This window comes from Crotalus tigris, unplaced genomic scaffold (genome assembly GCF_016545835.1).
Source record: "Crotalus tigris isolate CLP2741 ecotype Arizona unplaced genomic scaffold, ASM1654583v1 scf7180000024124.1850442, whole genome shotgun sequence".
In the NCBI taxonomy this organism is placed as follows: Eukaryota; Metazoa; Chordata; class Lepidosauria; order Squamata; family Viperidae; genus Crotalus; species Crotalus tigris.
In genome coordinates this window covers 1,274,136-1,296,552 of record NW_024100400.1, presented here as the reverse complement: position 1 = coordinate 1,296,552, position 22,417 = coordinate 1,274,136, and the positions used below count along the sequence as shown (strand labels likewise).

Genomic DNA, 22,417 nt, shown 5'->3' with positions numbered 1-22,417 from the left:
ATGTGGTTTTATTGTACAGAAGGTTGTTTACTATTGTCTTCTCTTGTGCAATATGAAATCATGTTACCACTACTTCTAGCATCCTCTCATATTGCTGCTGCCTGCTTGTTGTAATTTCATGCCTTGGTTCATTATATATTCTTGGCATATACTCTCAATGTTCTTTGTTCATTCCTCCCAGAAACATCTTCACTGCTCACCCCCACCATAATGAGACTGTAAGACAACATTTACTTCAGTTCACTTTGGTGCTTAACATGAATTTTACTGCAGGGAAAATAGTGCAATACTCCAATTTCTGAATGCATCAGTCCATGTGTAACAGATAGGATAGAAACAATAAACATTACTCAAGTCTCATGTCATTTATTCATTTATTTACTGTTTAGCAGACAGAATAAAAGAATTGGAAGGGACATTGGAGAACTTCTAGTCCAGTCATGGCGAACCTTTTAGAGACCGAGTGCCCAAAAACCGCCCTGCTCTGCCTGCTGGCAAGGCCACACATCTCCTCCACGGCCCATCACAGATCGCTGAGGCTGCCCAGCAGCACCATGGCTACCACGCCCTCCGCCTGCGTCCTGCAGCATAATCTGTGTGCAACAGGGCACGAGGGCGGAGTCTTGTCCCCACTGCCCGGTTTCCATGTCCTTGACTGCGCTGCTCCGTGCAGGCTACACCTGGGGGCGACTCTCCGGGGGGCCTATTGGTGAAGAGGGGACTGCGGGGGGAGGCAGGACTGGGGCGACAGTGCACGTGCCCACAGAGAGAGGTCTGAGTGCCGCCTCTGGCACGCATGCCATAGGTTCGCCACCACTGTTCTAGTCCAATCTCCTGCTCAAGCAGGAAACCCTATAACATTTCAGACAAATGGTTGTCCAATTTCTTCTTAAAACCTCCAGTGATGCAGCATCAACAACTTCTGGAAGCCATTCCACTGATTAATTGTTCTAACTGTCAGGAAATTTCTCCTTAGTTCTAGATTTGGCTCTCTCCTTCATTAGTTTCCATCCATTGCTTCTTGTCCTGCCTTCAGGTGCTTTGGAGAATCGCTTGACTCCCTCTTCTTTGTGGTAGCCCCTGAGATATTGGAACACTGCTATCATGTCACCCTTAGTCCTTCTTTTCATTAGACTAGACATACCCAATTCTTACAACCATTCTTTATATGTTTTAGTCTCCAGTCCCCTAATCCTCTTTGTTGCTCTTCTCTGCACTCTTTCTAGAGCAGTGGTTCTCAACCTTTCTAATGCTGCAACCCCATAATACAGTTCCCCATGTTGTGGTGACCCCCAACCACTTATACATCACCGGGTGCCAGGGGCATGGCCAAACAAAAGGGGGGAAAAATGGCGGACAGCCTTGTTTGGCGACCCCCATGAAATGGTCGTTCGACCCCCAAATGGGGTCCGGACCCACAGGTTGAGAACCACTGTTCTAGAGTCTTATCATCTTTTTTTATATCATGGCGATCAAAACTGGATGTAATATTCCAAGTGTGATCATACCAAGGTATTATAAAATGGTACTAATGATTCATGTGATCTTGAGTCTATCCCTCTATTAATACAGCCTATGACTGCATTGGCATTTGTATTTTACCTTTCCAATAAATATAATTTACAAAGAATCTACCGTGTTACTTGTCTGCTTATTGGATATGCCTTCATTCTTGATAACAGTAAATTGTTAGTATACTGAATGAATTTACCTAATGTATTTTGTATCATATTAACTATGCTAGTTAAATAAAGCAAAGCAGCAAGTAAGTATGATGAGACCTCCTTTTAGAAATGTGCAGAATGCTATTGGGAAATGCCACTGATCTTATTAACGGTTTCTATAACCCATGAAAAAGTGTTTGACATTTTCACTAAGCAGGAACTATCATATTTTATTCATTCCAGCTAGAATACAACATGTAACATTGTCTTCTTAACACTGTATTTGTCAGCTTTCGTTAAAGATTTTTAGAACTGAGTTCTCCCATATCTCTCTCACATACAAATAATGGACTATTTGTTCTCAAAAAAGTAACTAAGATACAACTGAAGAAAGAAGATTTGTTTTTGCTACTTACGGATGTTGTCTGTGCTCTCCCTCACAATATCAGTCTTAAGGAGGTTATCTGCAAGCACAAAGGCACTTTCTTCCACAGTGTCCAGTAACATGGTGGCTGCCCGCAGCTGATCACGTGCAGGAAGGTCCCTCCATGCATTTAGAGCTTGTGGCTGCAGGAGGTTATTAACCGTTTCAACCATGGCCTGTGAAAGAGGAGAAAGATGGATTTTTGGCAAGCCCCTTCTAAATATTAGTGAAGATTTAAAAATGAATAGTTACACGGGAGCAAAAATAACACCTTTCAAATTAATCAGGAGGTATTTAATAAATAAAGAGAAATTATTTATGATTGCGAACTAAAAAGATTGTAAATTGATATATGTTAAATTACCCACCTTAAAATCTCTACAATAAAAATTATAAACAGAGAGACTTATATATGAGCTTGCTTATATGTTAGCCTCAATGGACCTCCACTTTTACTTTCAAGTGTAATCCTCATCCTTTATAAATAAAAACCAACATTTAAGTTGGGACCAGTCTTTAATTAGCTGTGTGCTTTTATAGTTTAATTCTTCGTCCTGGAATCAAAATATACTTTGTGCTTATTCAGCTAAAACAAGTAAGAATAATAACTGGTGTAGTAGCTGGTAGTGTTATCTAAGGAATAGGTTGCTGCAGAAATAATTACTCCAATTAATGGAATTTTTCTGATCAGAGCTTTACTTTCAAATACATTCTACTTTTCAACAATATTTTTTATTATCCTTTTTTCTATTTTTTTTATTAATGATTCCCTATACTATATAATTATCTATTTTTCTGAGATTTGTACATTTTTTCTAGTAATAGTAGTAGATAATAATAGTAGTAAAAAAGAGCAGACAAAACAATGATATATTTAACGAGACAATGGAAAATACCTGGACATAGGCTCTACAGGAACGTTCCCGTTTCTGAAGCTGGTTCCACAAAGATGGCAGTTATGAAAACAGAATTTTAACAAATTAGCATCAGGAGAAAACAAAATATATAAAACAATGATACAATAGTATTTTTTTCTTAATAATATTGTAGACTTTAGGCTAAGCATCTTACTAATGAACACCAGGTACAAATATGTAAGTTATTAAAAATTATTCAAAGTGTAAACATTATAGATTTCCATTCAAATCCTTCTATCCTAAAAATATCTCTTTATTTAAGATGTTTAAATTACTTAAAAGTTAAAACTTATGGTGCACTAAAATCAAGCAAAGATTTAGGACTTAGGGAAAAGGATTTCCAATTAGGATTTTGCCATAGGGAATGTCCTATCTTATAACTCAACAGTTTCAATCAGTCTCTTGGCAAATATAGAACTTCATTCATCAGAACAGAATTTAAGAGAACCTGCAGTTTTTGTCAATTATCTAATTACTGTACATCTTTTTTTAAAAAAATAAACTAAACTAAAATATGCTAAACTAACTTATTTTAGAGAAATTTAAGTAGAACTTATAAAGAATATTTCTATGAAATAAAATTTATGAAGCAATAGCAAGCTTACATTTACATTTTTACAATCTTAGTGTGTGTGTGTGTGTGTGTGTGTGTGTGTGTGTGTATGTATAAAATAAAAAACATAGAAAACTTAGAAACAGCATAATGAGTGTTATGGAAATTTAGGAAATCTCCTTAAGTGAATTTAGTTGAGAATATTTGAGTGATCAGAAACAAAGCAGCATAAATAACAGAGTTTTTGAAAGTACCTATAAAATATTTATTAAAGCAGATAAATTACTTGGTCATTATTCAAGAGAACCACTACAATAATCATAGTGGGCCAATATAATATGCTTCCACAATAACATTTTGAAAGTCCTAAATTTCATGATAGATAATTATTCCTTGATCTCATGGAAATACTATATTATCTGACAATAATGTGGCTCTAAGAATTGGTGGCTTTTCTACAATTTATACTTTTTTAAATTAAAAATTTTCCAGTAACATGGAAATATTCTCAAAAGTGAAAGTGCTTTGCATTGTAGCAGAATGTCCATGAGTGCAAACACTTGTTAAGACTGCCTTGCATAGACCATGTATATATTTGGGTATATACAATGCTGTTTCAGAACATTCATCTTTTAAATGTACAAACAATTCAATATTGAGAAAAACCTTCTCAAAATATATTTAAACTGAGTAAATTATAATTTTCTTGCTTATATAGGAAAGATAAAGAAGTTGCAAAACTGTTACAAATTGAATATTTTCTTTCTTGGGTATACTGCACAGATTTATACAAATTCCAACTACTTCAGTGAAAATCCTTGCCAAAATTGTTAGCTGTTTCATTGAGAGGATATAGAAGAAAATCCAAGAAAAACTACTATAATGAATTTATATTTATTTATTCATGTATTAATCTTTTATGCCTCCTATCACCCCACAGGTGACTCTATAAGGGTGAAATAAATAAAGGCTGGCTTGAATAAAGGGTGAATAAAGAATAACAAACCTTGATCCCCAAATCTGTTTTGATACATTTTTATAAGTATATAATCATATCAATATATTTGAAACATTTATTATTTTATTATTGGCATTATAATTGCTATTCAAAGACAATTCATAGATTTTGTTTTAAGCTTTGTCTTTAACTAATCCTTTATCCAGCAGAATTAAAGAAAAAAATTATATTAGTGTAATTGTCTAGTAATATGGACTATTATCAGATTATTTAAACCAGGGAACAATGGTGGACTAAAGACAGTTTTGCTTGCAATGGAGCCAATAACCATGGCAGAATGAGGATGTGATGAATGGATTGCTGCCTCAAAATTGTTCTCCGATAAATGGGAGGAGCTGGATCCCCCATTGGGCTTCATCAAGATGCTTCCAATGGTGAGACCATAAAATAGTGATGTCTGGAGGGTTTTAGAGCCAGGAGAGACAGTTTTGCCCAAGCCATAATTTGAAGCCTTCAAAAAGAGATTGGTTCACAGACTTCCTTTCTTAATCACTTTTGGAAATGGCTTGTAAATTGCTTTTTGGATACTACCTATAGAAAGACATATTTTATACACTGAGCAATTTTCTTTCAATCCTTAGCAAAAGAAACTTCATCTACATTTAAACTTAAAGAAAATGTTTTATTTGGAAATAAACAGTAATCGGACAATCTCTTTATCCATATTTTGGATAGTTATAAATGTATAAGAGGCCAGATTGACTGGAAATAAGATTTCAGAACTAATTATAAAAATCCAAATAATCCTGTGGTTTGTTTAAAATCTTATTAAAGTATACGAAGAGAATGAGTCTTAAGTGTATGAAATCTTTCCATGGGAAAATGTTGTGGATTAGAGAAAACATGATAAGAGAAGACTGTGAAGGCTGGTTACTAGAGGCAACAAGAAAAAACTAAAGGTTATAATTAAAGGAGAAGACCCACCATTAGAGAAAACTATTTTAACTTTGGAAGCATTCAAGGATATTTAGCAACAATGAACTTAGAACTTTCTCTTAGATTGTCTGTTATTATAAAAATGGATTTAATAATTGGAGATAGAATAGGAATGCTAAGAATCAGGCTGTTTTGAATAGAGATTTAAAAATGATAGGTTACAAGAATATTTGCCAGGACTTACAGATGAAGTGAGTAGATGTTTTAATAGCTGAAAGGGTCACTTAAATTTCTAAAGTGAATTGACTTTGAATATATGAATTTGTACTCAAAACTGTGACTTGGACAACTTTCTTATTTTGGACTTATAAAAGATGAGGGTTTTTTGTTGTTGCATGGTTAGAGAAAATGATAAGCTCTAGTGTTAAAATTGAAGGAAAATGTTAAACTTGGGAAGGAGTTTCTAAGAGAAGATGAAGAAAAAATGATAACAAATTAATTTGTGGGACATTATTTGAAAGGATTGAAGATCAAGATTTTCAATATATTGCTTTTGGTAGCAATGGATTTTTTTTTCTTGATTAAGTTTGAATGATTGGTCCATTAGTGGGTGAAAGTGGCAAGAAGGTGACAAGCAACAGCGAGAAAGCAGAATTATTTAACTCGTTTTTTTGCATCTGTCTTTACACAAAGGGAAAAAACAGACCAACCTATCAAAAATAGTGCCATAAAAAACAGAATAGAAACACAAGTTAAGATAGGCAAGAAAATGGTAAGTGAGCACCTGTCCAGCCTAGATGAGTTCAAATCACCAAGACCAGATGGATTACACCCCAAGGTTCTCAAGGAACTGGCAGATGTGATCTCAGAACCACTGAACTATATTTTTCAAAGATCGTGGAGCACAGAGCACTGGAAAACAGCTTATGTAGTTCCCATCCTCAAGAAAGGGGAAAAAATGGACCCAGGAAATTACAGACCTATCAGCCTGACCTCAATACCTGGGAAGATCCTGGAAAAGATAATCAAACAACGAATCAACAAACACCTAGAGGTAAACAAAGTCATTACTAAAAGCCGACATGGGTTTGTCAAAAATAGATCATGCCAGACAAATCTTATTGCATTCTTTGACCAAGTGACAAAATTAGTGGATCAGAGGAATGCTGTGGACATAAATTACTTGGACTTCAGTAAGACATTTGATAAAGTAGATCACAACCTACTACTTGATAAGATAGAAAAATGTGGGGTAGACAGAATCACCACCAGATGGATCTGTAGCTGGTTGACCGGCCATACTTAGCGAGTGGTCCTCAATGGAACCGCATCTACATGGAGAGAAGTGTGTAGTGGGGTGCCCCAGGGCTCTATTCTGGGCCTAGTGCTCTTCAACATCTTCATCAATGATTTGGGCGAAGGGATAGATGGGGAACTCATCAATTTGCAGACGACACCAAGCTGGCAGGAATAGCCAACACTCCAGAAGACAGGCTTAAGATACAGAAGGATCTGGACAGACTTGAACACTAGGCACTATCTAACAAAATGAAATTCAATGGTGAAAAAAGCAAGGTTCTACATTTAGGCAAGAAAAACCAAATGCACAAGTACAGCATAGGTGGCACCTTGCTCAATAGTAGTAACTATGAGAGGGACCTCGGAGTCCTAGTAGACAATCATCTAAATATGAGCCAGCAGTGTGCTGCAGCTGCCAAAAAGGCCAACACAGTGCTAGGCTGCATTAACAGAGGGATAGAATCAAGATCACATGAAGTATTAATACCACTTTACAATGCCTTGGTAAGGCCACACTTGGAATACTGCATCCAGTTTTGGTCACCACGATGTAAAAAAGATGTTGAGACTCTAGAAAGAGTACAGAGAAGAGCAAAAAAGATGATTAGGGGACTGGAGGCTAAAACATATAAGGAACGGTTGCGAGAATTGGGTATGTCTAGTTTAACGAAGAGAAGGACAAGGGGGGACATGATAGCAGTATTCCAATATCTCAGGGGCTGCCATAAAGAAGAGGGAATTAAGCTATTTTCCAAAGCACCTGAAGGCAGGACAAGAAGCAACGGGTGGAAACTAATCAAGGAGAGAAGCAACTAGAACTAAGGAGAAACTTCCTGACAGTGAGAACAATTAATCAGTGGAACAGCCTGCCTCCAGAAGCAGTAAATGCTCCAACACTGGAAGTTTTTAAGAAGAGACTGGACAGCCATTTGTCCAAAATGATATAGGGTTTCCTGCCTGAGCAGGGGGTTTGGACTCGATGACCTCCAAGGTCCCTTCCAACTTTATTATTATTACTTATTATTATTACTTGATGAAGCTTTAAATGTTGTTTATAGATAAGAGATAATATATGAGAAAAAGGTTTTTTTGTTGTACTTTTAGAGAAAATGATATATTTTCCCTAAAAGTATAATGATAAGCTATTGTTTAAAGGAAAGGAATATGAAATTGCATGTGCATGTTTTTTTTAAACATGTTTTATTAATTTTTAACATACACCTTAATATTTGGTAAACATCATATTGTCTGGGTTAGTGTTTAAAAAACAATCAATAACAATTAATTTCTATAATTCTGTAGTCCATATAGTAGCTTTACTTGATTTCCTTTTCTTCCAATATTCTCTTTTGCCCATCTTAAATTAATACAGTTCTTATTTAAATAAATGATAATTGAATATAAAAATTTTTCTCATGTTTCTGTAAATAATAACCACGTCAATATAGAGCTTCTTTTCATTGATTATCTTGATTGCCTCGTCATAAATCCTTAGTAATAGTAGTAAAGTTGGAAGGGACCTTGGAGGTCATCTAGTCCAACCCCCTGCTCGGGCAGGAAACCCTACACCATTTCGGACAAATGGCTGTCCAGTCTCTTCTTAAAAACTTCCAGTGTTTGAGCATTTACTGCGTCTGGAGGCAAGCTGTTCCACTGATTAATTGTTCTCACTGTCAGGAAGTTTCTCCTTAGTTCTAGTTGCTTCTCTCCTTGATTAGTTTCCACCCGTTGCTTCTTGTCCTGCCTTCAGGTGCTTTGGAAAATAGCTTAATTCCCTCTTCTTTATGGCAGCCCTGAGATATTGGAATACTGCTATCATGTCCCCCCTTGTCCTTCTCTTCGTTAAACTAGACATACCCAATTCTAGCAACCGTTCCTTATATGTTTTAGCCTCCAGTCCCCTAATCATCTTTGTTGCTCTTCTCTGTACTCTTTCTAGAGTCCCAACATCTTTTTTACATCGTGGTGACCAAAACTGGATGCAGTATTCCAAGTGTGGCCTTACCAAGGCATTGAAGAGTGGTATTAATACTTCACGTGATCTTGATTTTATCCCTCTGTTAATGCAGCCTAGCACTGTGTTGGCCTTTTTGGCAGCTGCCGCACACTGCTGGCTCATATTTAAGTGATTGTCTACTAGGACTCCGAGGTCCCTCTCACAGTTACTACTATTGAGCATGGTGCCACCTATGCTGTACTTGTGCATTTGGTTTTTCTTGCCTAAATGTAGAACCTTGCTTTTTTCACAATTGAATTTCATTTTGTTAGTTAGTGCCCAGTGTTCAAGTCTGTCCAGATACTTCTGTATCTGAAGCCTGTCTTCTGGAGTGTTGGCTATTCCTGCCAGCTTGGTGTCATCTGCAAATTTGATGAGTTCCCCATCTATCCCTTCATCCAAATCGTTGATGAAGATGTTGAAGAGTACTGGGCCCAGAACAGAGCCCTGGGGCACCCCACTGTTTACATCCTGTTTACATTCTTATTTAAATTTGTTTTCCCCACAATATTCAAAACATTCTTACTGCTTAAGTTTTTCTCAAAATTAGTTACACTTAAGTATTTAAGTCTTTTTTCTCATACAAGCCATCACATTTTTACATTTCTCATGTCTTAAAGAAAAATAAGAGAGAAAAAAAGAAAAAACAGAGAAAACATTTCTTTTATGTAAACCATCCCAACATTTTTATATTTCTCATGTCAAAAAACCAAACACAAAAGAAAAAGAAAGAAGGCATACTATATTTCTTAATTTTCACTTTACACTATATTTTTTTTGCCCAAAATCTTCCCTGTTCAATATGCTTCAATGAATCAAAGAATCTTCCCATAATCTTATAAATGTTGTTGCAGGTACAAAAGGTAAAACAGGTAAGATGTTTTTATAGGAAGATTTTGCCCCTTCGTATTCATTGAAAATCTTTTCCTTTTTTTCCTTTCTTGAATTTATTTGTTATTTTTTGTCTCTCAAGTTCTCGTAATTCTTCTGGCAAAGTCCATTTTGCCAAATCTTTTTTCTTATCCTCAAACTTATTTTGTAATCTTAAAGTGTAGTTTTTCTTTTACATGTCCAGAATTTCCTGTAAATTTTTTTTCATCTCGGTTAAGTCATACTTCCTTGTATTGTTAAATTCCATCTTTAAATCTCTCTCCTCTGCCTTGTATTCAGTTGTCTGTTTTTTCTGCTTATTCTCTCTTTTTATTTTCTGAAAATTTTTATGTTGTAAAGTTAAATTGGAGATGTGTTCATTTATATTTTCAAGGTTATGTTTAATTTCCTCATGGTTTGAAATTATTGTTGTTTGGATTAGTTGCAACATAGCATAGATCTCCTTCTGGAAAGTATTTGTTTTTTCTTGATATATTTTTTCTGCAGATCTCTGGTTTTCCATGATAGCCAAAAATCAAGGTTTTCCTTTCTCTGCAGACAACTTTAGGATCACAGTTGAGTTAGTATTTGTAATCCAGAAAGGTCAATTCTTTTTTTTTTTTAGTTTATAATTTTCACTTTGTAGAAAGCCCAAGATGTTTTCTTTTTTCTTTTTCTTTTGTCACAGTTGTTCTCTGTTATTAACACATTGAAGGTCACCAGAATCAAATTTATCTTTTCATGGGCCTTGCCAGTCCCTGTAATAGAGCAGCTGTTGTTGTATATTTTCATCCACCACTAGATGTCAGCACCAGTTCTTTCAGTTCTTTTCAGTAATAGACAATTATTTACTTCTATTTTCATGATATAAAACAGGCATGTCAAACTCGCAATGTCACGTGACATCGCGTGGCATATCGTAACTTTCCCCCCATTGCTGGCAATGGGGTGGGCATGGTTTCAGCATGACTCATCCAGCCCATGGGACGGCAGTTTGACATGCCTGATATAAAAGGAAAATCTTAACAGATTCCACCGATTTCAATCTTATCCAAATTAATTCTTATATTCTTTTCATTTCAACATATTTCTGTTCCCCCTGAAATTCTTCCATGTGCAGGAGGGTGGGGCAAAGGTCCCCCTCCTTCTCAATTTTGAAGGCTTTTTGCTTCTTGGGGTTTTCTTTTTTTTCTCCCAGGAAATCAATTTCCAAGTACAAGAGAGAAAATCACAGTTACAAACATGTTATTTATAGTCAGCTTGAAGTAGTACTTTTGGACTTCGGTTGCTTGTAACTTGGGCTACACTCAGAAGTTAAGCTAGCTTTTCTCCTGCCGGTTTCTGGAGGGCTTTTCCCAAACCAATTGGATCGATTGCCATCTCTCTGCAATCGGCAGGACTTCCCCTCTTCTATGTTGCCTCTGTGGGGCAATTTCAGGCCCATTTAGGGTCCCCTGGCAGGCAGAAATCAGTTGTAGAGTGTGGAGCCCCACAATCCCTCAGCTGCTACACTACTGCGCAAAACTGGACGTGCATGCAGGTATATGTTTTAATGGATACTTGCTGATTGAATGATGAGGCTTTATTATCTACTAATAGATAAAAATGAGATATGGGATGAAGAAAGTTTTGGTTGAACTGTTTGAGAAAGTAGTAAGTTATCGACTTGTCTTGATGAAGGGGAAATTATTTCTTTATATATCTTTTTTTCTTTAAATTTTTACCTTTTCCCCTTTCCCCTCTCTACACTTTTTATTTTTTATATTTTTCTCATTTTGTATTAGCTTTTTATGTTTGAATTTTAATTTCCAATAACAATTATTATAAAAAAAGATTATTTAAACCCTAAGTAATACTCCAACAGCAGCTATAATTTATTTCTATGAGGAAGGTAAATACTATTTTTTTATTTATCAAGTTGTTTGATCAATGGAAAAACTCCAAAATATATACTTAGTATCCTAAACATCATTATGATATGATTAAAAAAAATGTTTGTTGAGAATCATGAATGTTCCATGAAACTATATTTGTCGAGTGAGATTCTGAAAGAAATGAGATTGAGAGGACAATTTGATACACTGAGGCCTAAAACTAATAGACAAATTTATCAAAATTATATGAGATCCTGAAATCAAATGTAAACTAGTCAGAATTAACCCAGCATCTTGGCTAAGCTCTGCTGACATTTTCATTGCTATGTGATTCTTGGAAATAAGAGGAAGGGGGGGAAGAGGGAGGAAAAAGCAAAATAGTGATTTGAGGGACACAAAGAAAAGAAAATGTAAACAGCTGTATGCCCTGGAGGGAACTTATCTTAGCAGGTGATGGTAGTAACACAGAAGTTTCTTTATTTGCATTCTTTTCTTTTAAAACTAATTGCTTTGCCACCATTTGCTACCACAGAATTGCAAAATAGTATCCCAGTGGGTTATAATTTCCCTTTAATGGTTTCTGGAAGGCCTCTACATCTGTGCCATAGGGTTAGCTCAGTCCTTTCCTAATTCTGGAGAAGGGAGAGCTGAGACTGAAGTAGTAAAATGGAATGCCTACTAAATTTATTAACAAATTGTGTTAAAATGTTATTCTTAAGCTGATATATTCATTCTTGTATTGTCTTAAAGCAAGAATAGGAAATCATATGTGGCCTTTAATGCTCTTTATTCTCCACCTCCCAAAGGATTACATAGCTTTTCCCCCCACATGATCGGTCCAAGTAATTGCAGTGAATAATATGAAACATTGTCTTTTGGAATGGGGGTCTTTTACTTATCAGCTAGCAGATGGGGGGAGAGTCACAATACAGTATCTTTCAATGAATTATACTTCCATGTTGAACAATATCATTCTTGCACTAACAGCAAGATTATCAAGAGTCTCACTGAGGTGAAGATAATGATAATTCATGAAGATATTAGTATGCCTTGCTAATGGAGGCTGTGCAAACTTTATTCTAGCCTTAGTCTAGATCAGGGGCCTTCAAACTTGGCAACTTTAAGACTTGGGGACTTCAACTTCCAGAATTCCTCAGGCAGTCATGGGAGTTAAAGTCCAGAAGTCTTAAAGTTGCCAGATTTGGAGACCCCTGCTCTAGATAAAATAATTTTAATATGGATCCTATGGCTGTAATCAGAACTGAACTGGAAGCATAACTGCCACTTATTCTTGAGTTGCATCATTCCTCCATTTCTTCCTTATGTGAAAGATTTTCAGCAAAATATTTCTTAACTGTTCTTAATTTTTGCCTCCTTTGGCCATGAATGTGTTTGGAGAGAAATGTCCAAAGAAATCAGAAAGAGTCTGGTATCACCTTTCAGACTACTATTAAAAGATGTATCCTTTACTGAATTACAGCCACATGTATTCCAGATAAATGCATATAGATGAATAAATTTTCTACTCCTATTAAATATAATTCAGGTATATTGTAAAATGTAAAATAAATAAAATAACACTAAGGATAGGTATAATCACCTCTTCTTTATAAAAAGAGAACAACCTGGTCCCAATGGGATGCCTGAAGTCTGTGAAGCCAGTATTTACTCCCAAGGAATCTAATTGACATTTTGGTTGCTTAGCAACTTCAGGGATAACTGAATAAAAATATTTTGATTTCTTTTAAGTTTAGCTTTTGCTCAGGGATTTCAACAAGAGGAATATTATCTCTTAATAGCCAAATGCAATGAATTTGTTCACACAATTAGAATAGTTATAAAAACTAGTGGGCACACTAGCACTTGAACCACTGATTTCAAGAAGGACCTAATTAAATAACAGAATGAACCATGCTAATTGGGAAATTATGCTACTGTTACCCTAATTATACAATAGAAAGTAAATTTGTCAAGAGGCATAAGGCTTGCCTTATAGCTCTCCTCCTCACATGTATTAGGTAACTTTATATGTATTAGTGTCACTCATAAATAGGATTCTACTATCAATAGATTCTATTCTACCTTGTCATGTCATTATTCAGTTATGTGTATATTTTGCATTCGTAGATGTGACCCAATGAATTAAACAAATAACAATTGATGAGACTTTGTTTCTAGTAATCCTCCCTTAAATTTAAGGGAACTCTAATCTTAAAAGCTGTAAATTAGGATTTTGGACCCCATGAGGAGAAACAAGAAGAGGATTACAGCAAAAGCTCTAAGTGATCTGAAAGTCTAAGTTTATTTTTGAATTATTTTGTTCTGATTGTATTCAGGATATTCAAATAGGGCTGTAGTCAGAAATACTTTTTATCTATTTTATTTAATTATTTGATTGGGAGTTTTTGTAGATCACATTGAAATAAGCTGATTTTCAGGATGGTTCCTAACCATGATCATGCAAAACAACTACATGTGCATATTATGACATCACAATGAAAACCCTGCCATATTGTCAAATATTGTTAACATTTGATAAATATTGGGCAGAAGTCAGAATATCAAATCTTCCTGACAGCACCTCCTTTTCTTCTGGAATCAGTACAAAAAAGTGATGTTAGTCTACAGAGTCACTTATAAACCTTGTACCTGAGTACCTAAGGAAACATAGAGGCCTAGAGTTAGAAGGAACTAGATAGGCAGTTGGGACCAATCCTATTGTTCAGTGAGGGGATCCAAATTAAAACATCCCAGCTGAATGATTGATTCAACTCTGCTTGAGCTCAACCAATGGAGAGGAAACCCTGCATTGGGGTAATTCATTCCATTGATGAATTTCTCTTATCCTGCTTGCCATTTTTAATCCCAGAGCTGAAAAAAATTAGAATGTAACCCTCAATGCTTTCAACAATTAATTATAATGTGTTATTTTAGATATTGTATAACATTTTGATTATGTTGGACTGAAAAATCTCTGGGCAGTTTTACTTTAAGCTATACTAGTAGAGAAATGATGGAATGTTTCTCCATGTAAATGAACAAAATTTTCCATAATAATGATATTCTAACCTAGTCTTTTCTTTAACATGCTAGTCTGTTATGTCTCTCCAAGTTTTGCATATGAAGCAGTGATTTCACTTTTTCACTTCAACATGAATCTAATAAATACTTATTACATGAGTTATCAAATTGATATCTGGGGCATACTACACTTTTTATACAATCAGATTCACAATAGCATAGTTATAGATTCAGCTATCAACACAGCAGTATGAGGAGGAAGAAAATTGGGGTGGTGGTCTTCAAAAGTAACAATGAAAACAAGTTTGGGAAAGGGGAGGTTATTAGAAATCCATAAAGAAAGCCAGCGAGTAAGCATATCATCACTTTTCTCTTTGGGTCTTGGGGCTAGTCTCTCCCTCCTCCTTTTCCCATAAATGCAAAGGGCAGGAAAAGAATGACAGCTAGGAAGAAAGGCAAAAGGTAAGAATTAATAAAGTTCCAGAGCTCTTCCATGGTGTTTACATTGCCGGTGCAATTTGGTGTTCTCCAATCTCCCAAATGCTTTGGGTCTCAAATTCCATTAGTTTCATCTACAGTATATTCAGAACCTCATTACACAGAGCTAGGAACTCTGTGTAATGTTTGTAATCCTCTTCCTTTTCTCACATGGTAATTATTGGAAAGTGTTCTTAGGAGAGGGGGAAAGTGAGGAATGGGAGGGATTTGTAGAAGCAAAACTGACTAAATGAAGAAGTAAGGAAAAAAAACCTTCAGTAACATTGTCTAGTGCTGTAAAAACTGGAGTTTCCTCAATCTGGTGTAGATATTCAAACTATTTTTACAGCATAGGTTATCCTGATATTACGTTTCTGTTTCTGTCATTCACAAAAGGAAAAACTACCTAAGAAATCCATAGGATTATCTATCAATAAAATATATGTAGCTCAGGGTTGAATGGTAGATTTCTTGGTGGTCTTTGAGTTTGGCTGTTTGCTTGCAGATTTTTTGTGACCAGACTAGTTTATATCTCCAGTGCTCATTGAAATAGCTATGCTAGGAGAAACTAAAGCATATTTTTAGAATCTAGTAAAATGTTATCTGGCCTACTGAAGAAGAGACATACCACCAGATAACTGGGTAGAAATTGTATAATGGGTAGAAATTGTAGAATTACTATCTTACTGATAATCTATCCTATACCTTCAAGTTAAAAACTGGGTAAAGGGAAATTAAAACTCTATTTTATCTGGAAAGGAGAATTAAAAACGGAGGATTTTTTGTGTATTAATATGTTTTACTATTTATGTGTATCTTTCTATTTATTCCTACAATTCATAGAAATTAAAGTTGAGAAAATTATTTTACACAATTCCTTATCTTGATATTTTCTGAAACCATAGTTATATAAATAGCAGCTGATTTCACAAAAAGCAAAGAGCTCTGTTCAGAAGGGTCATAAGGCCCCATCCCCAGTAATAAGTACAGAGGAATTCTCGTGGCCAAATGCACAAGCTACAATCATAAGTTTAAAAGATGTGATTCTTACCTTGTTTAAACTTCGTGCTGCACTGTCTTTTCCACCAGGTGTCAGGTTTCGAAGCTGCACATCCAATAACCCCACCAACTGGTCCATGGCACGAACTGAGTAAGTGATATCCCCTGCATGCAAGTGGCTTTTTGTTTGTTCAGCAAGTTCTCTAGCAACATTGGCAGCTGTCTCTCCTGATTTCAACTATGGTTGAAAAAAAAATGTGAAAACATGTCAAGATATTTTATGGACTAGCCTAAGAGAAATGTATGTTTCATGATGAGGGACCATTAAAGGCAGCCCAGCTGATACCAACAATAGCAATGTAGCATTTTTGAAATTTTGAAAGGGCTTGAAGCATTTCCTAGGCCATTATAATTCTTAAAACAAATGACTAAACTCAGTCATTGGAATTTTGGAATTCTGTGTGAAATGTTCTTTGAACAGAATTCATGTCAAACACAAATGCTTTAAATATTAATAAAATCTACATGAGTTCTCTAAAGTGGTAGGGGCAATAAATTTTCCTGCTAGAGCTGCAAGGAATATAATAATCTGTTGAAATAAGGCATATTCTGACGTTTCTGTAGATAGATTCTGAAATCACAGTGGATCAGATTCTTTAAAAAATTCTTAAACACCAAATTGCTTTGCACAACACCTTCCCATAATTCAGAGCATACAATTTCTCTGTCAAAAAATGCTCATTGCTAATCACATCAAAAGATGTCACCTATGGAGAACAGGCAGGTGCTTTCCTCCCCATACATTTGTGGCATTCACCCATTTTAGAAGGATCTTTTGCCCTTTGTACAGTCCTTTTTCACAAGGAGGACATCTTGATCTCTTTAGCTGTGTTGGTACAGCTTGTTTTAATCACAGGAAAGAGCTTTCTTATTTGTGTTGAATTTTTTGAATAATACAATATAATAAATAATACAAATTTTAATAATTGACAATTATTAAAACAACAATTATATTTCTGTTCATGCGAACTAATGAGCCATACACCTGAAAAAGTTAGACTAATCAATGCAAACTAAAAGAGAAAGAAGGGAAGTAACAGGAAAACCAGTATCTCCATCTGGTGGCAATATGTGACCACTTTTAACCTTATTGGAAATCATCAGACCTTCCTAAGTCAAGTCTTTGTAGCTCTTCAGGGGATGGAAGTAAACCTCATACACAAGGAGCATGACATAAAGTAACATCTGTATGTCACTCTGAAAAGTTGACAGTATTGTATATACCATCCTGATACAAATTATTAAGAAGAGAAGAGTGACTTGAGATGTATAATAGCTACAATATTTATGTTCTGACTGGAAACAGCTGGGCCATATGGAACAGATTTAGATTATCAGCTCTGTGATAACCAATGAGCAATTGCCTGTTGCAGCACTGCTTTGTTTAAAATAAGGACTAAGAAAGAAATAGCTGATCTATATTTTGAATAGAAAACTATACGAAATATTGGATTTTTTAAAAAAAATATATCCTGGTTTTGGGAAGAAAATGGATTGAAAAAAGTGTAGGTAAAACACATATCAAATATTTGTTTTTCAACAAAATGAAGTTGCAAATACTAATGAGAATGCAACTGTATAGTTATTTATATGATACGCACCAGTGATTTCAAGGGGATTTATTTCTAAGTAGAACTAAATAGGATTGCAGCCTCAGCCAAGAATGATGAATCTGTGGTCTTCAGATGATATTGAACTATAGCTCCCTATTTCTCTCTCTATTGATCATACTGACTGGGCTTCTGGAAGCATCATTTGAAGATCATAAATTGGCTATCCCTGCTTTACGGTATAATTTTTATGAAATCCATTGAACTGTGGACAGTGGCTTTATTTCACTGGGGTTTTTTGAAACTAATTGCTTTAAGAAATTAAAGAAGCCAAATCACAAAACATCAGGGTTGCAATGATCACTGGCAATGATCGCTGCTTAATTGAAAAAGAAGCAATGTGTAATATTTATTGAAGCATCCACAAGAGTGATCAAAAGCAAGTGTGACCAGGTGATTGAAGCTCATTTCCCTTTTAAGGTCTGTTCACATATCACACAGACATAAAAAGGGGCAGAAATTCAGTTCCCTGATTGCACCTGCCATTTTGTTGTCCCCTGTCAACAATCTCTGTGCCTCCAAAAACTGGGTGAATTGAAGGTCTTATCTTTGGAGGCAGCTAAGGAATAGTGTCATTTATCCATAGAATAAAGGCAATTTTGATATATATTGTAAATAATGAAAACACATAAAAATATAAAGGCAATAAAAATCTAGCATGACCAATGTTTGGACACATAATCCAAAGAGCAATCAAATTAATAAAACCATTCCTCCCTTTTTTGAACAAGATAACACATCAATTATAGAATAAATAAAATATAGATTATTTTAAAATGAGTTATTAGAGGCTACTTTCCATGAAACATTATAAAAATGTTAAGTCCTTGAAAAAAAAAACACTTTAGAACAACTTCTGCTCAGGTTTATTTCACAAATAATGGTATAGAGTCTCCTGCTTGAGCAGGGGGGTTGGACTGGAAGACCTCTATGGTCCCTTCCAATCCTGTTTTTCTGTTATAAATAGTTTTAACAGTTTTGTAAAACTTGAAAAAGATTTGAGAAAGTCTTTATTCATTTTATAATGTGAAACTAGCAATCATAACAACGTTTTAAAATTGAGTAATTAAATGACATTTCAATCCATTTTCTGAAAAGAAGATTAGATTACTTAATATAATGCAATTCTTTGAAACTGAAGCTAGTTTAATGTGGATAATTCCATTCCTTCATTTCTACAGGACAGAGTATGGGAAAAGATCCAAACAAAGCTGGAACTGAAAGTGTAATCATGTCCTTATTTAGTCATATTTATTTATTCCTATTTGAAGAGTTCTCACTTATTCACACACACTTGGCGCCCATAAGAGTCACTCTCGCTATCTTGAAACATGCAAAGCACTTTAGTTAAAAAACAGAATATTTTAAAACATTCATTAAATGAATAATCTCTGTCCATTAGGTACATTTTCTAAAAAATAGCTTTATTTAGACCAATTAAATATTTTATTGTAAAGCAACTTGAAATTTCGGGCACATTATATAAAAATCATAATTCTGTTAAAAATTCCACATAATTTTTCCTCAAATATTGACTCTTTTTAAATCTTAAACCACTAGATATTTATAATAACTTATTATGACATAAATTTTACTTCATGAGATGCATGACATATTATGCTGAGAGAATAAGAAAAAAAGTAAGATAAGAGTAATAAAATATGATATCTAAGGGTAATAAAATGTAGGAACTGCACAAAGTACTTATTTTCAATACTATTTCATGTGCTCCTGAAATGTTGTATATGTGCATTGTGACTAGTGGTTATAATAAGTAATTCTCCAGCTAACATCCATACTAGTAAAATCTGAAAGTATTTTTTTGAATTTTCATGGTGTTAGATTCTGATTTTTTTTACATAATAAAACCACTTCTAAAATATTTTAATATATCTAAAAGTTTTAATTTATAAAGATTCACATTTCTGATTATTCTCACGAAATCCTTGAGTCAAACTCTGACTTAAGATAAGTCATGCTGAAACTGATCTTCAGCCTCTTTTATATCTTAGTCTAACATAATTCTCCAAGGCTCTTTCTTTTGCTGCATACAATGGTTTGCTTTCATTTATTCAAAGTTTGGATTACTAAAATCTTGTTTTTAAATGAATGCAGAATGACGGTAACATACACTGTTAGTACAAATATATCAAGTCTAAGTGAACAGTTACCTTCTGAGTGATGTGGTTGACCCAAAGTGAGGAACAATTGCTGAGGTCTGGCCCTTGAGGATCCCAATTTCCACCAGGAGCAATGCAAAGGAACGTTGAAACACCTGCAATTATAATGACAATGTCATGCTTGAATTAATATTCAATAAAATAACTTTTTGAAGAAGAAAATTCTTTTCCTCCCAATCCAAGCATTAATTTATATCTTAGAAAAATCTCATCGTGATTAAGAAAACAAACATTGTTTGTGTTCCTATATTTCTGATACAACTATCAGGACTGAAAACTCATGGTATCACTGAGATGATGCAAAATAAATTTCCTGGCATAGAATGCTACTTTGAAGTCCAGAATTCTACACAGGCTTTGAATTCTTAGAGGCAGCTCCCAAAGCTTGAAAAAAAAAGTCAGAGAATTATAGGGTTTAATGTGCCCGAAAGGAGAAATTACTACATATATGATGGGTGACAGCACCCATTTGATTGAAGCAATACAAGAATCATCGGCCACACTACCACCCGCTTTGTGAGTTCATCAAAACCTGGCACTCCACAAGCAATTCCATCAACAGACACATCAACCTATACCCAACCTACAAGATAAGATAAGATAAGATAACCTTTATTGTCATTTTTTTTACTGTGGGCACAACGGCACACATCAAAAATGAAATTTAGTTGCCCGCTCTCTAAGTGAAACACATACATGACGCACACCTAAACATACTATGAACAACATATGTATAGACCCACATCCCTACTTATATGTAGCAAATAAATATTAAATACTGTCCATCTTGAATATATAATGAAAGGAGGAAGCTTGAGAGTTCACAAGGTTAATGCTGTATGGAATGAAACTGTCTGGATGTTCTGCTACGGATACCATGAAGCCTCCTCCCAGAAGGTAACAAGGAAAACAGGTCATGAAGAGGATGTGTAGTGTCCCAGATAATCTTACGGACCCTGCTCAAGCAACGCTTCTGTACTATGTCCTGGATAGGAGGGAGGGAACTGCCAATGATCTTTTTAGCCATTTTCACCACTCTCTGCACCGCCTTCCTGTCTAAACCAGTGATGCTTCCAAACCCATCAGAATTCAAATAAGCTGACATTTCGGTTTGGAGAAGATGGATTGATTATATTCAAAAGAAATATGAGACTGAAAAGTATTATCTTGCTTATGAGTAGATTTTAGGTTATTATTAATAGTTTAATATGATTGAATTTATATTATTTTTAGTGTTATGGTTTAATTATATTATTTATGTTTTTAATTTGTTAATGTTTGTTTTGAAAAGGAGTTAAAGTATGTTATGGTTTGATTGATAGTACAGGCGGGTAATGTTAGTTAGATTATGATTGTTTATTTCTTACCCTGTAATCAGCTCTGGGAAGTGGGGGAGGGGGGAAGGGGTGGGAGGCGGGAAGGGGTGGGAGGGGTTTGGGTTATATTGTATTAAATTTGTAAAACTTTTAATAAAAAAAAAGAATTCAAATAAACTGCACAGCGAACCAGAGACAGCATTGACCTTCAACCAACCAGCACTTCACCTCCCAATGACCCTCACCTGATGTAACTTCCCCATCACAAGACCCACAACAAGACCCTCACTTGACACACTCACACCTGACCCATCACAAGACTCTGATCTGATGGGACCCTCACCTGACATGACCTCACCATCACAAGACCTACTGGCCACACGAAGCCCTTATAAATAGAAATACACTGACATTGACATCCTCTAAATTCTGCTGAAGATATTACCTAGCCTGGTAACGAAACTTTCGGAAACCAACCTACAAATCTCCACCTTCATACAATGGGTGATCTTATGAAAGGCATTCTGAGAAATGAATTTTTATGTAACTTAAATTTAAATGAAACTGAAGCTTTTTTAAAAATATGGTCCGTTGTATGTGATTGAAAGACAAAAGGAGTCCTCTCAATCCACATTATTTTATGGCAAGGATAACATTTAAAAATGTCCCCCTCATTTAAATACTACAAATAAAGCCTTAGACCTTCATAGTTGATACACTCTTAAGAAAAACTGCATAGAAGGGTCCCTGAATTGTAACAATAAGCCAGAAGCCAACACAGGGATGATTTCCCATAATTGAAATTGTGGGAAAAACAAAATGCAAAATAATTCTGCCAATCCAACAGTCTTTACATTTATGTTAAAATGTTGAGGATTCAAAAATATTTTTTCATGGAAAAAAATTAAACCTTCAAATAGCTATTTAATAACTGCACTAATTACAATATTTTTTAAAATATAATCACTGACTATTAAAGTAAAGCAAAGGATCTTATTTCTGAATCTTGCTGGTTCATGTATACATTCTGAACATAGGAAGAAATGCTGGGCAAAATAATTTGCCTTCCATCCTCCAGTCTTCCACACATTGTTATGTTAAAACAGGACCAGCTGTGTTTTAATTCCAATTTACTAATTTGGATCTTAAATGGAAGTACTGTCTCTAATCTTTTAATACCAATCCAATGGAAAAGAGGTATTTAATATTAATATTATAGCTTGTTAATGAACTAACAAGTTCAACCATATATTTAAGTCTGTA

General features: G+C 35.0%; 1 protein-coding gene across 28 annotated transcripts in view; it reads right to left on the bottom strand.

The window, feature by feature from the left end:
* Positions 1-22,417, bottom strand: part of ADGRL3 (adhesion G protein-coupled receptor L3) — a 638,839-nt gene that overhangs the window by 226,341 nt on the left and 390,081 nt on the right. For all 28 annotated transcript variants that reach the window (XR_005554203.1, XM_039322771.1, XM_039322772.1 and 25 more), the window contains 4 exons: positions 19,830-19,933; positions 16,041-16,226; positions 2,985-3,023; positions 2,081-2,264 (listed from right to left, as the gene is read on the bottom strand). Coding sequence is in view for 27 of the 28 variants with exons in the window: in XM_039322771.1 (XP_039178705.1) it covers positions 2,081-2,264; positions 2,985-3,023; positions 16,041-16,226; positions 19,830-19,933 (513 nt within the window). In the remaining variant the exon portion in view is untranslated. The remainder of the gene's footprint in view (positions 1-2,080; positions 2,265-2,984; positions 3,024-16,040; positions 16,227-19,829; positions 19,934-22,417) is intronic.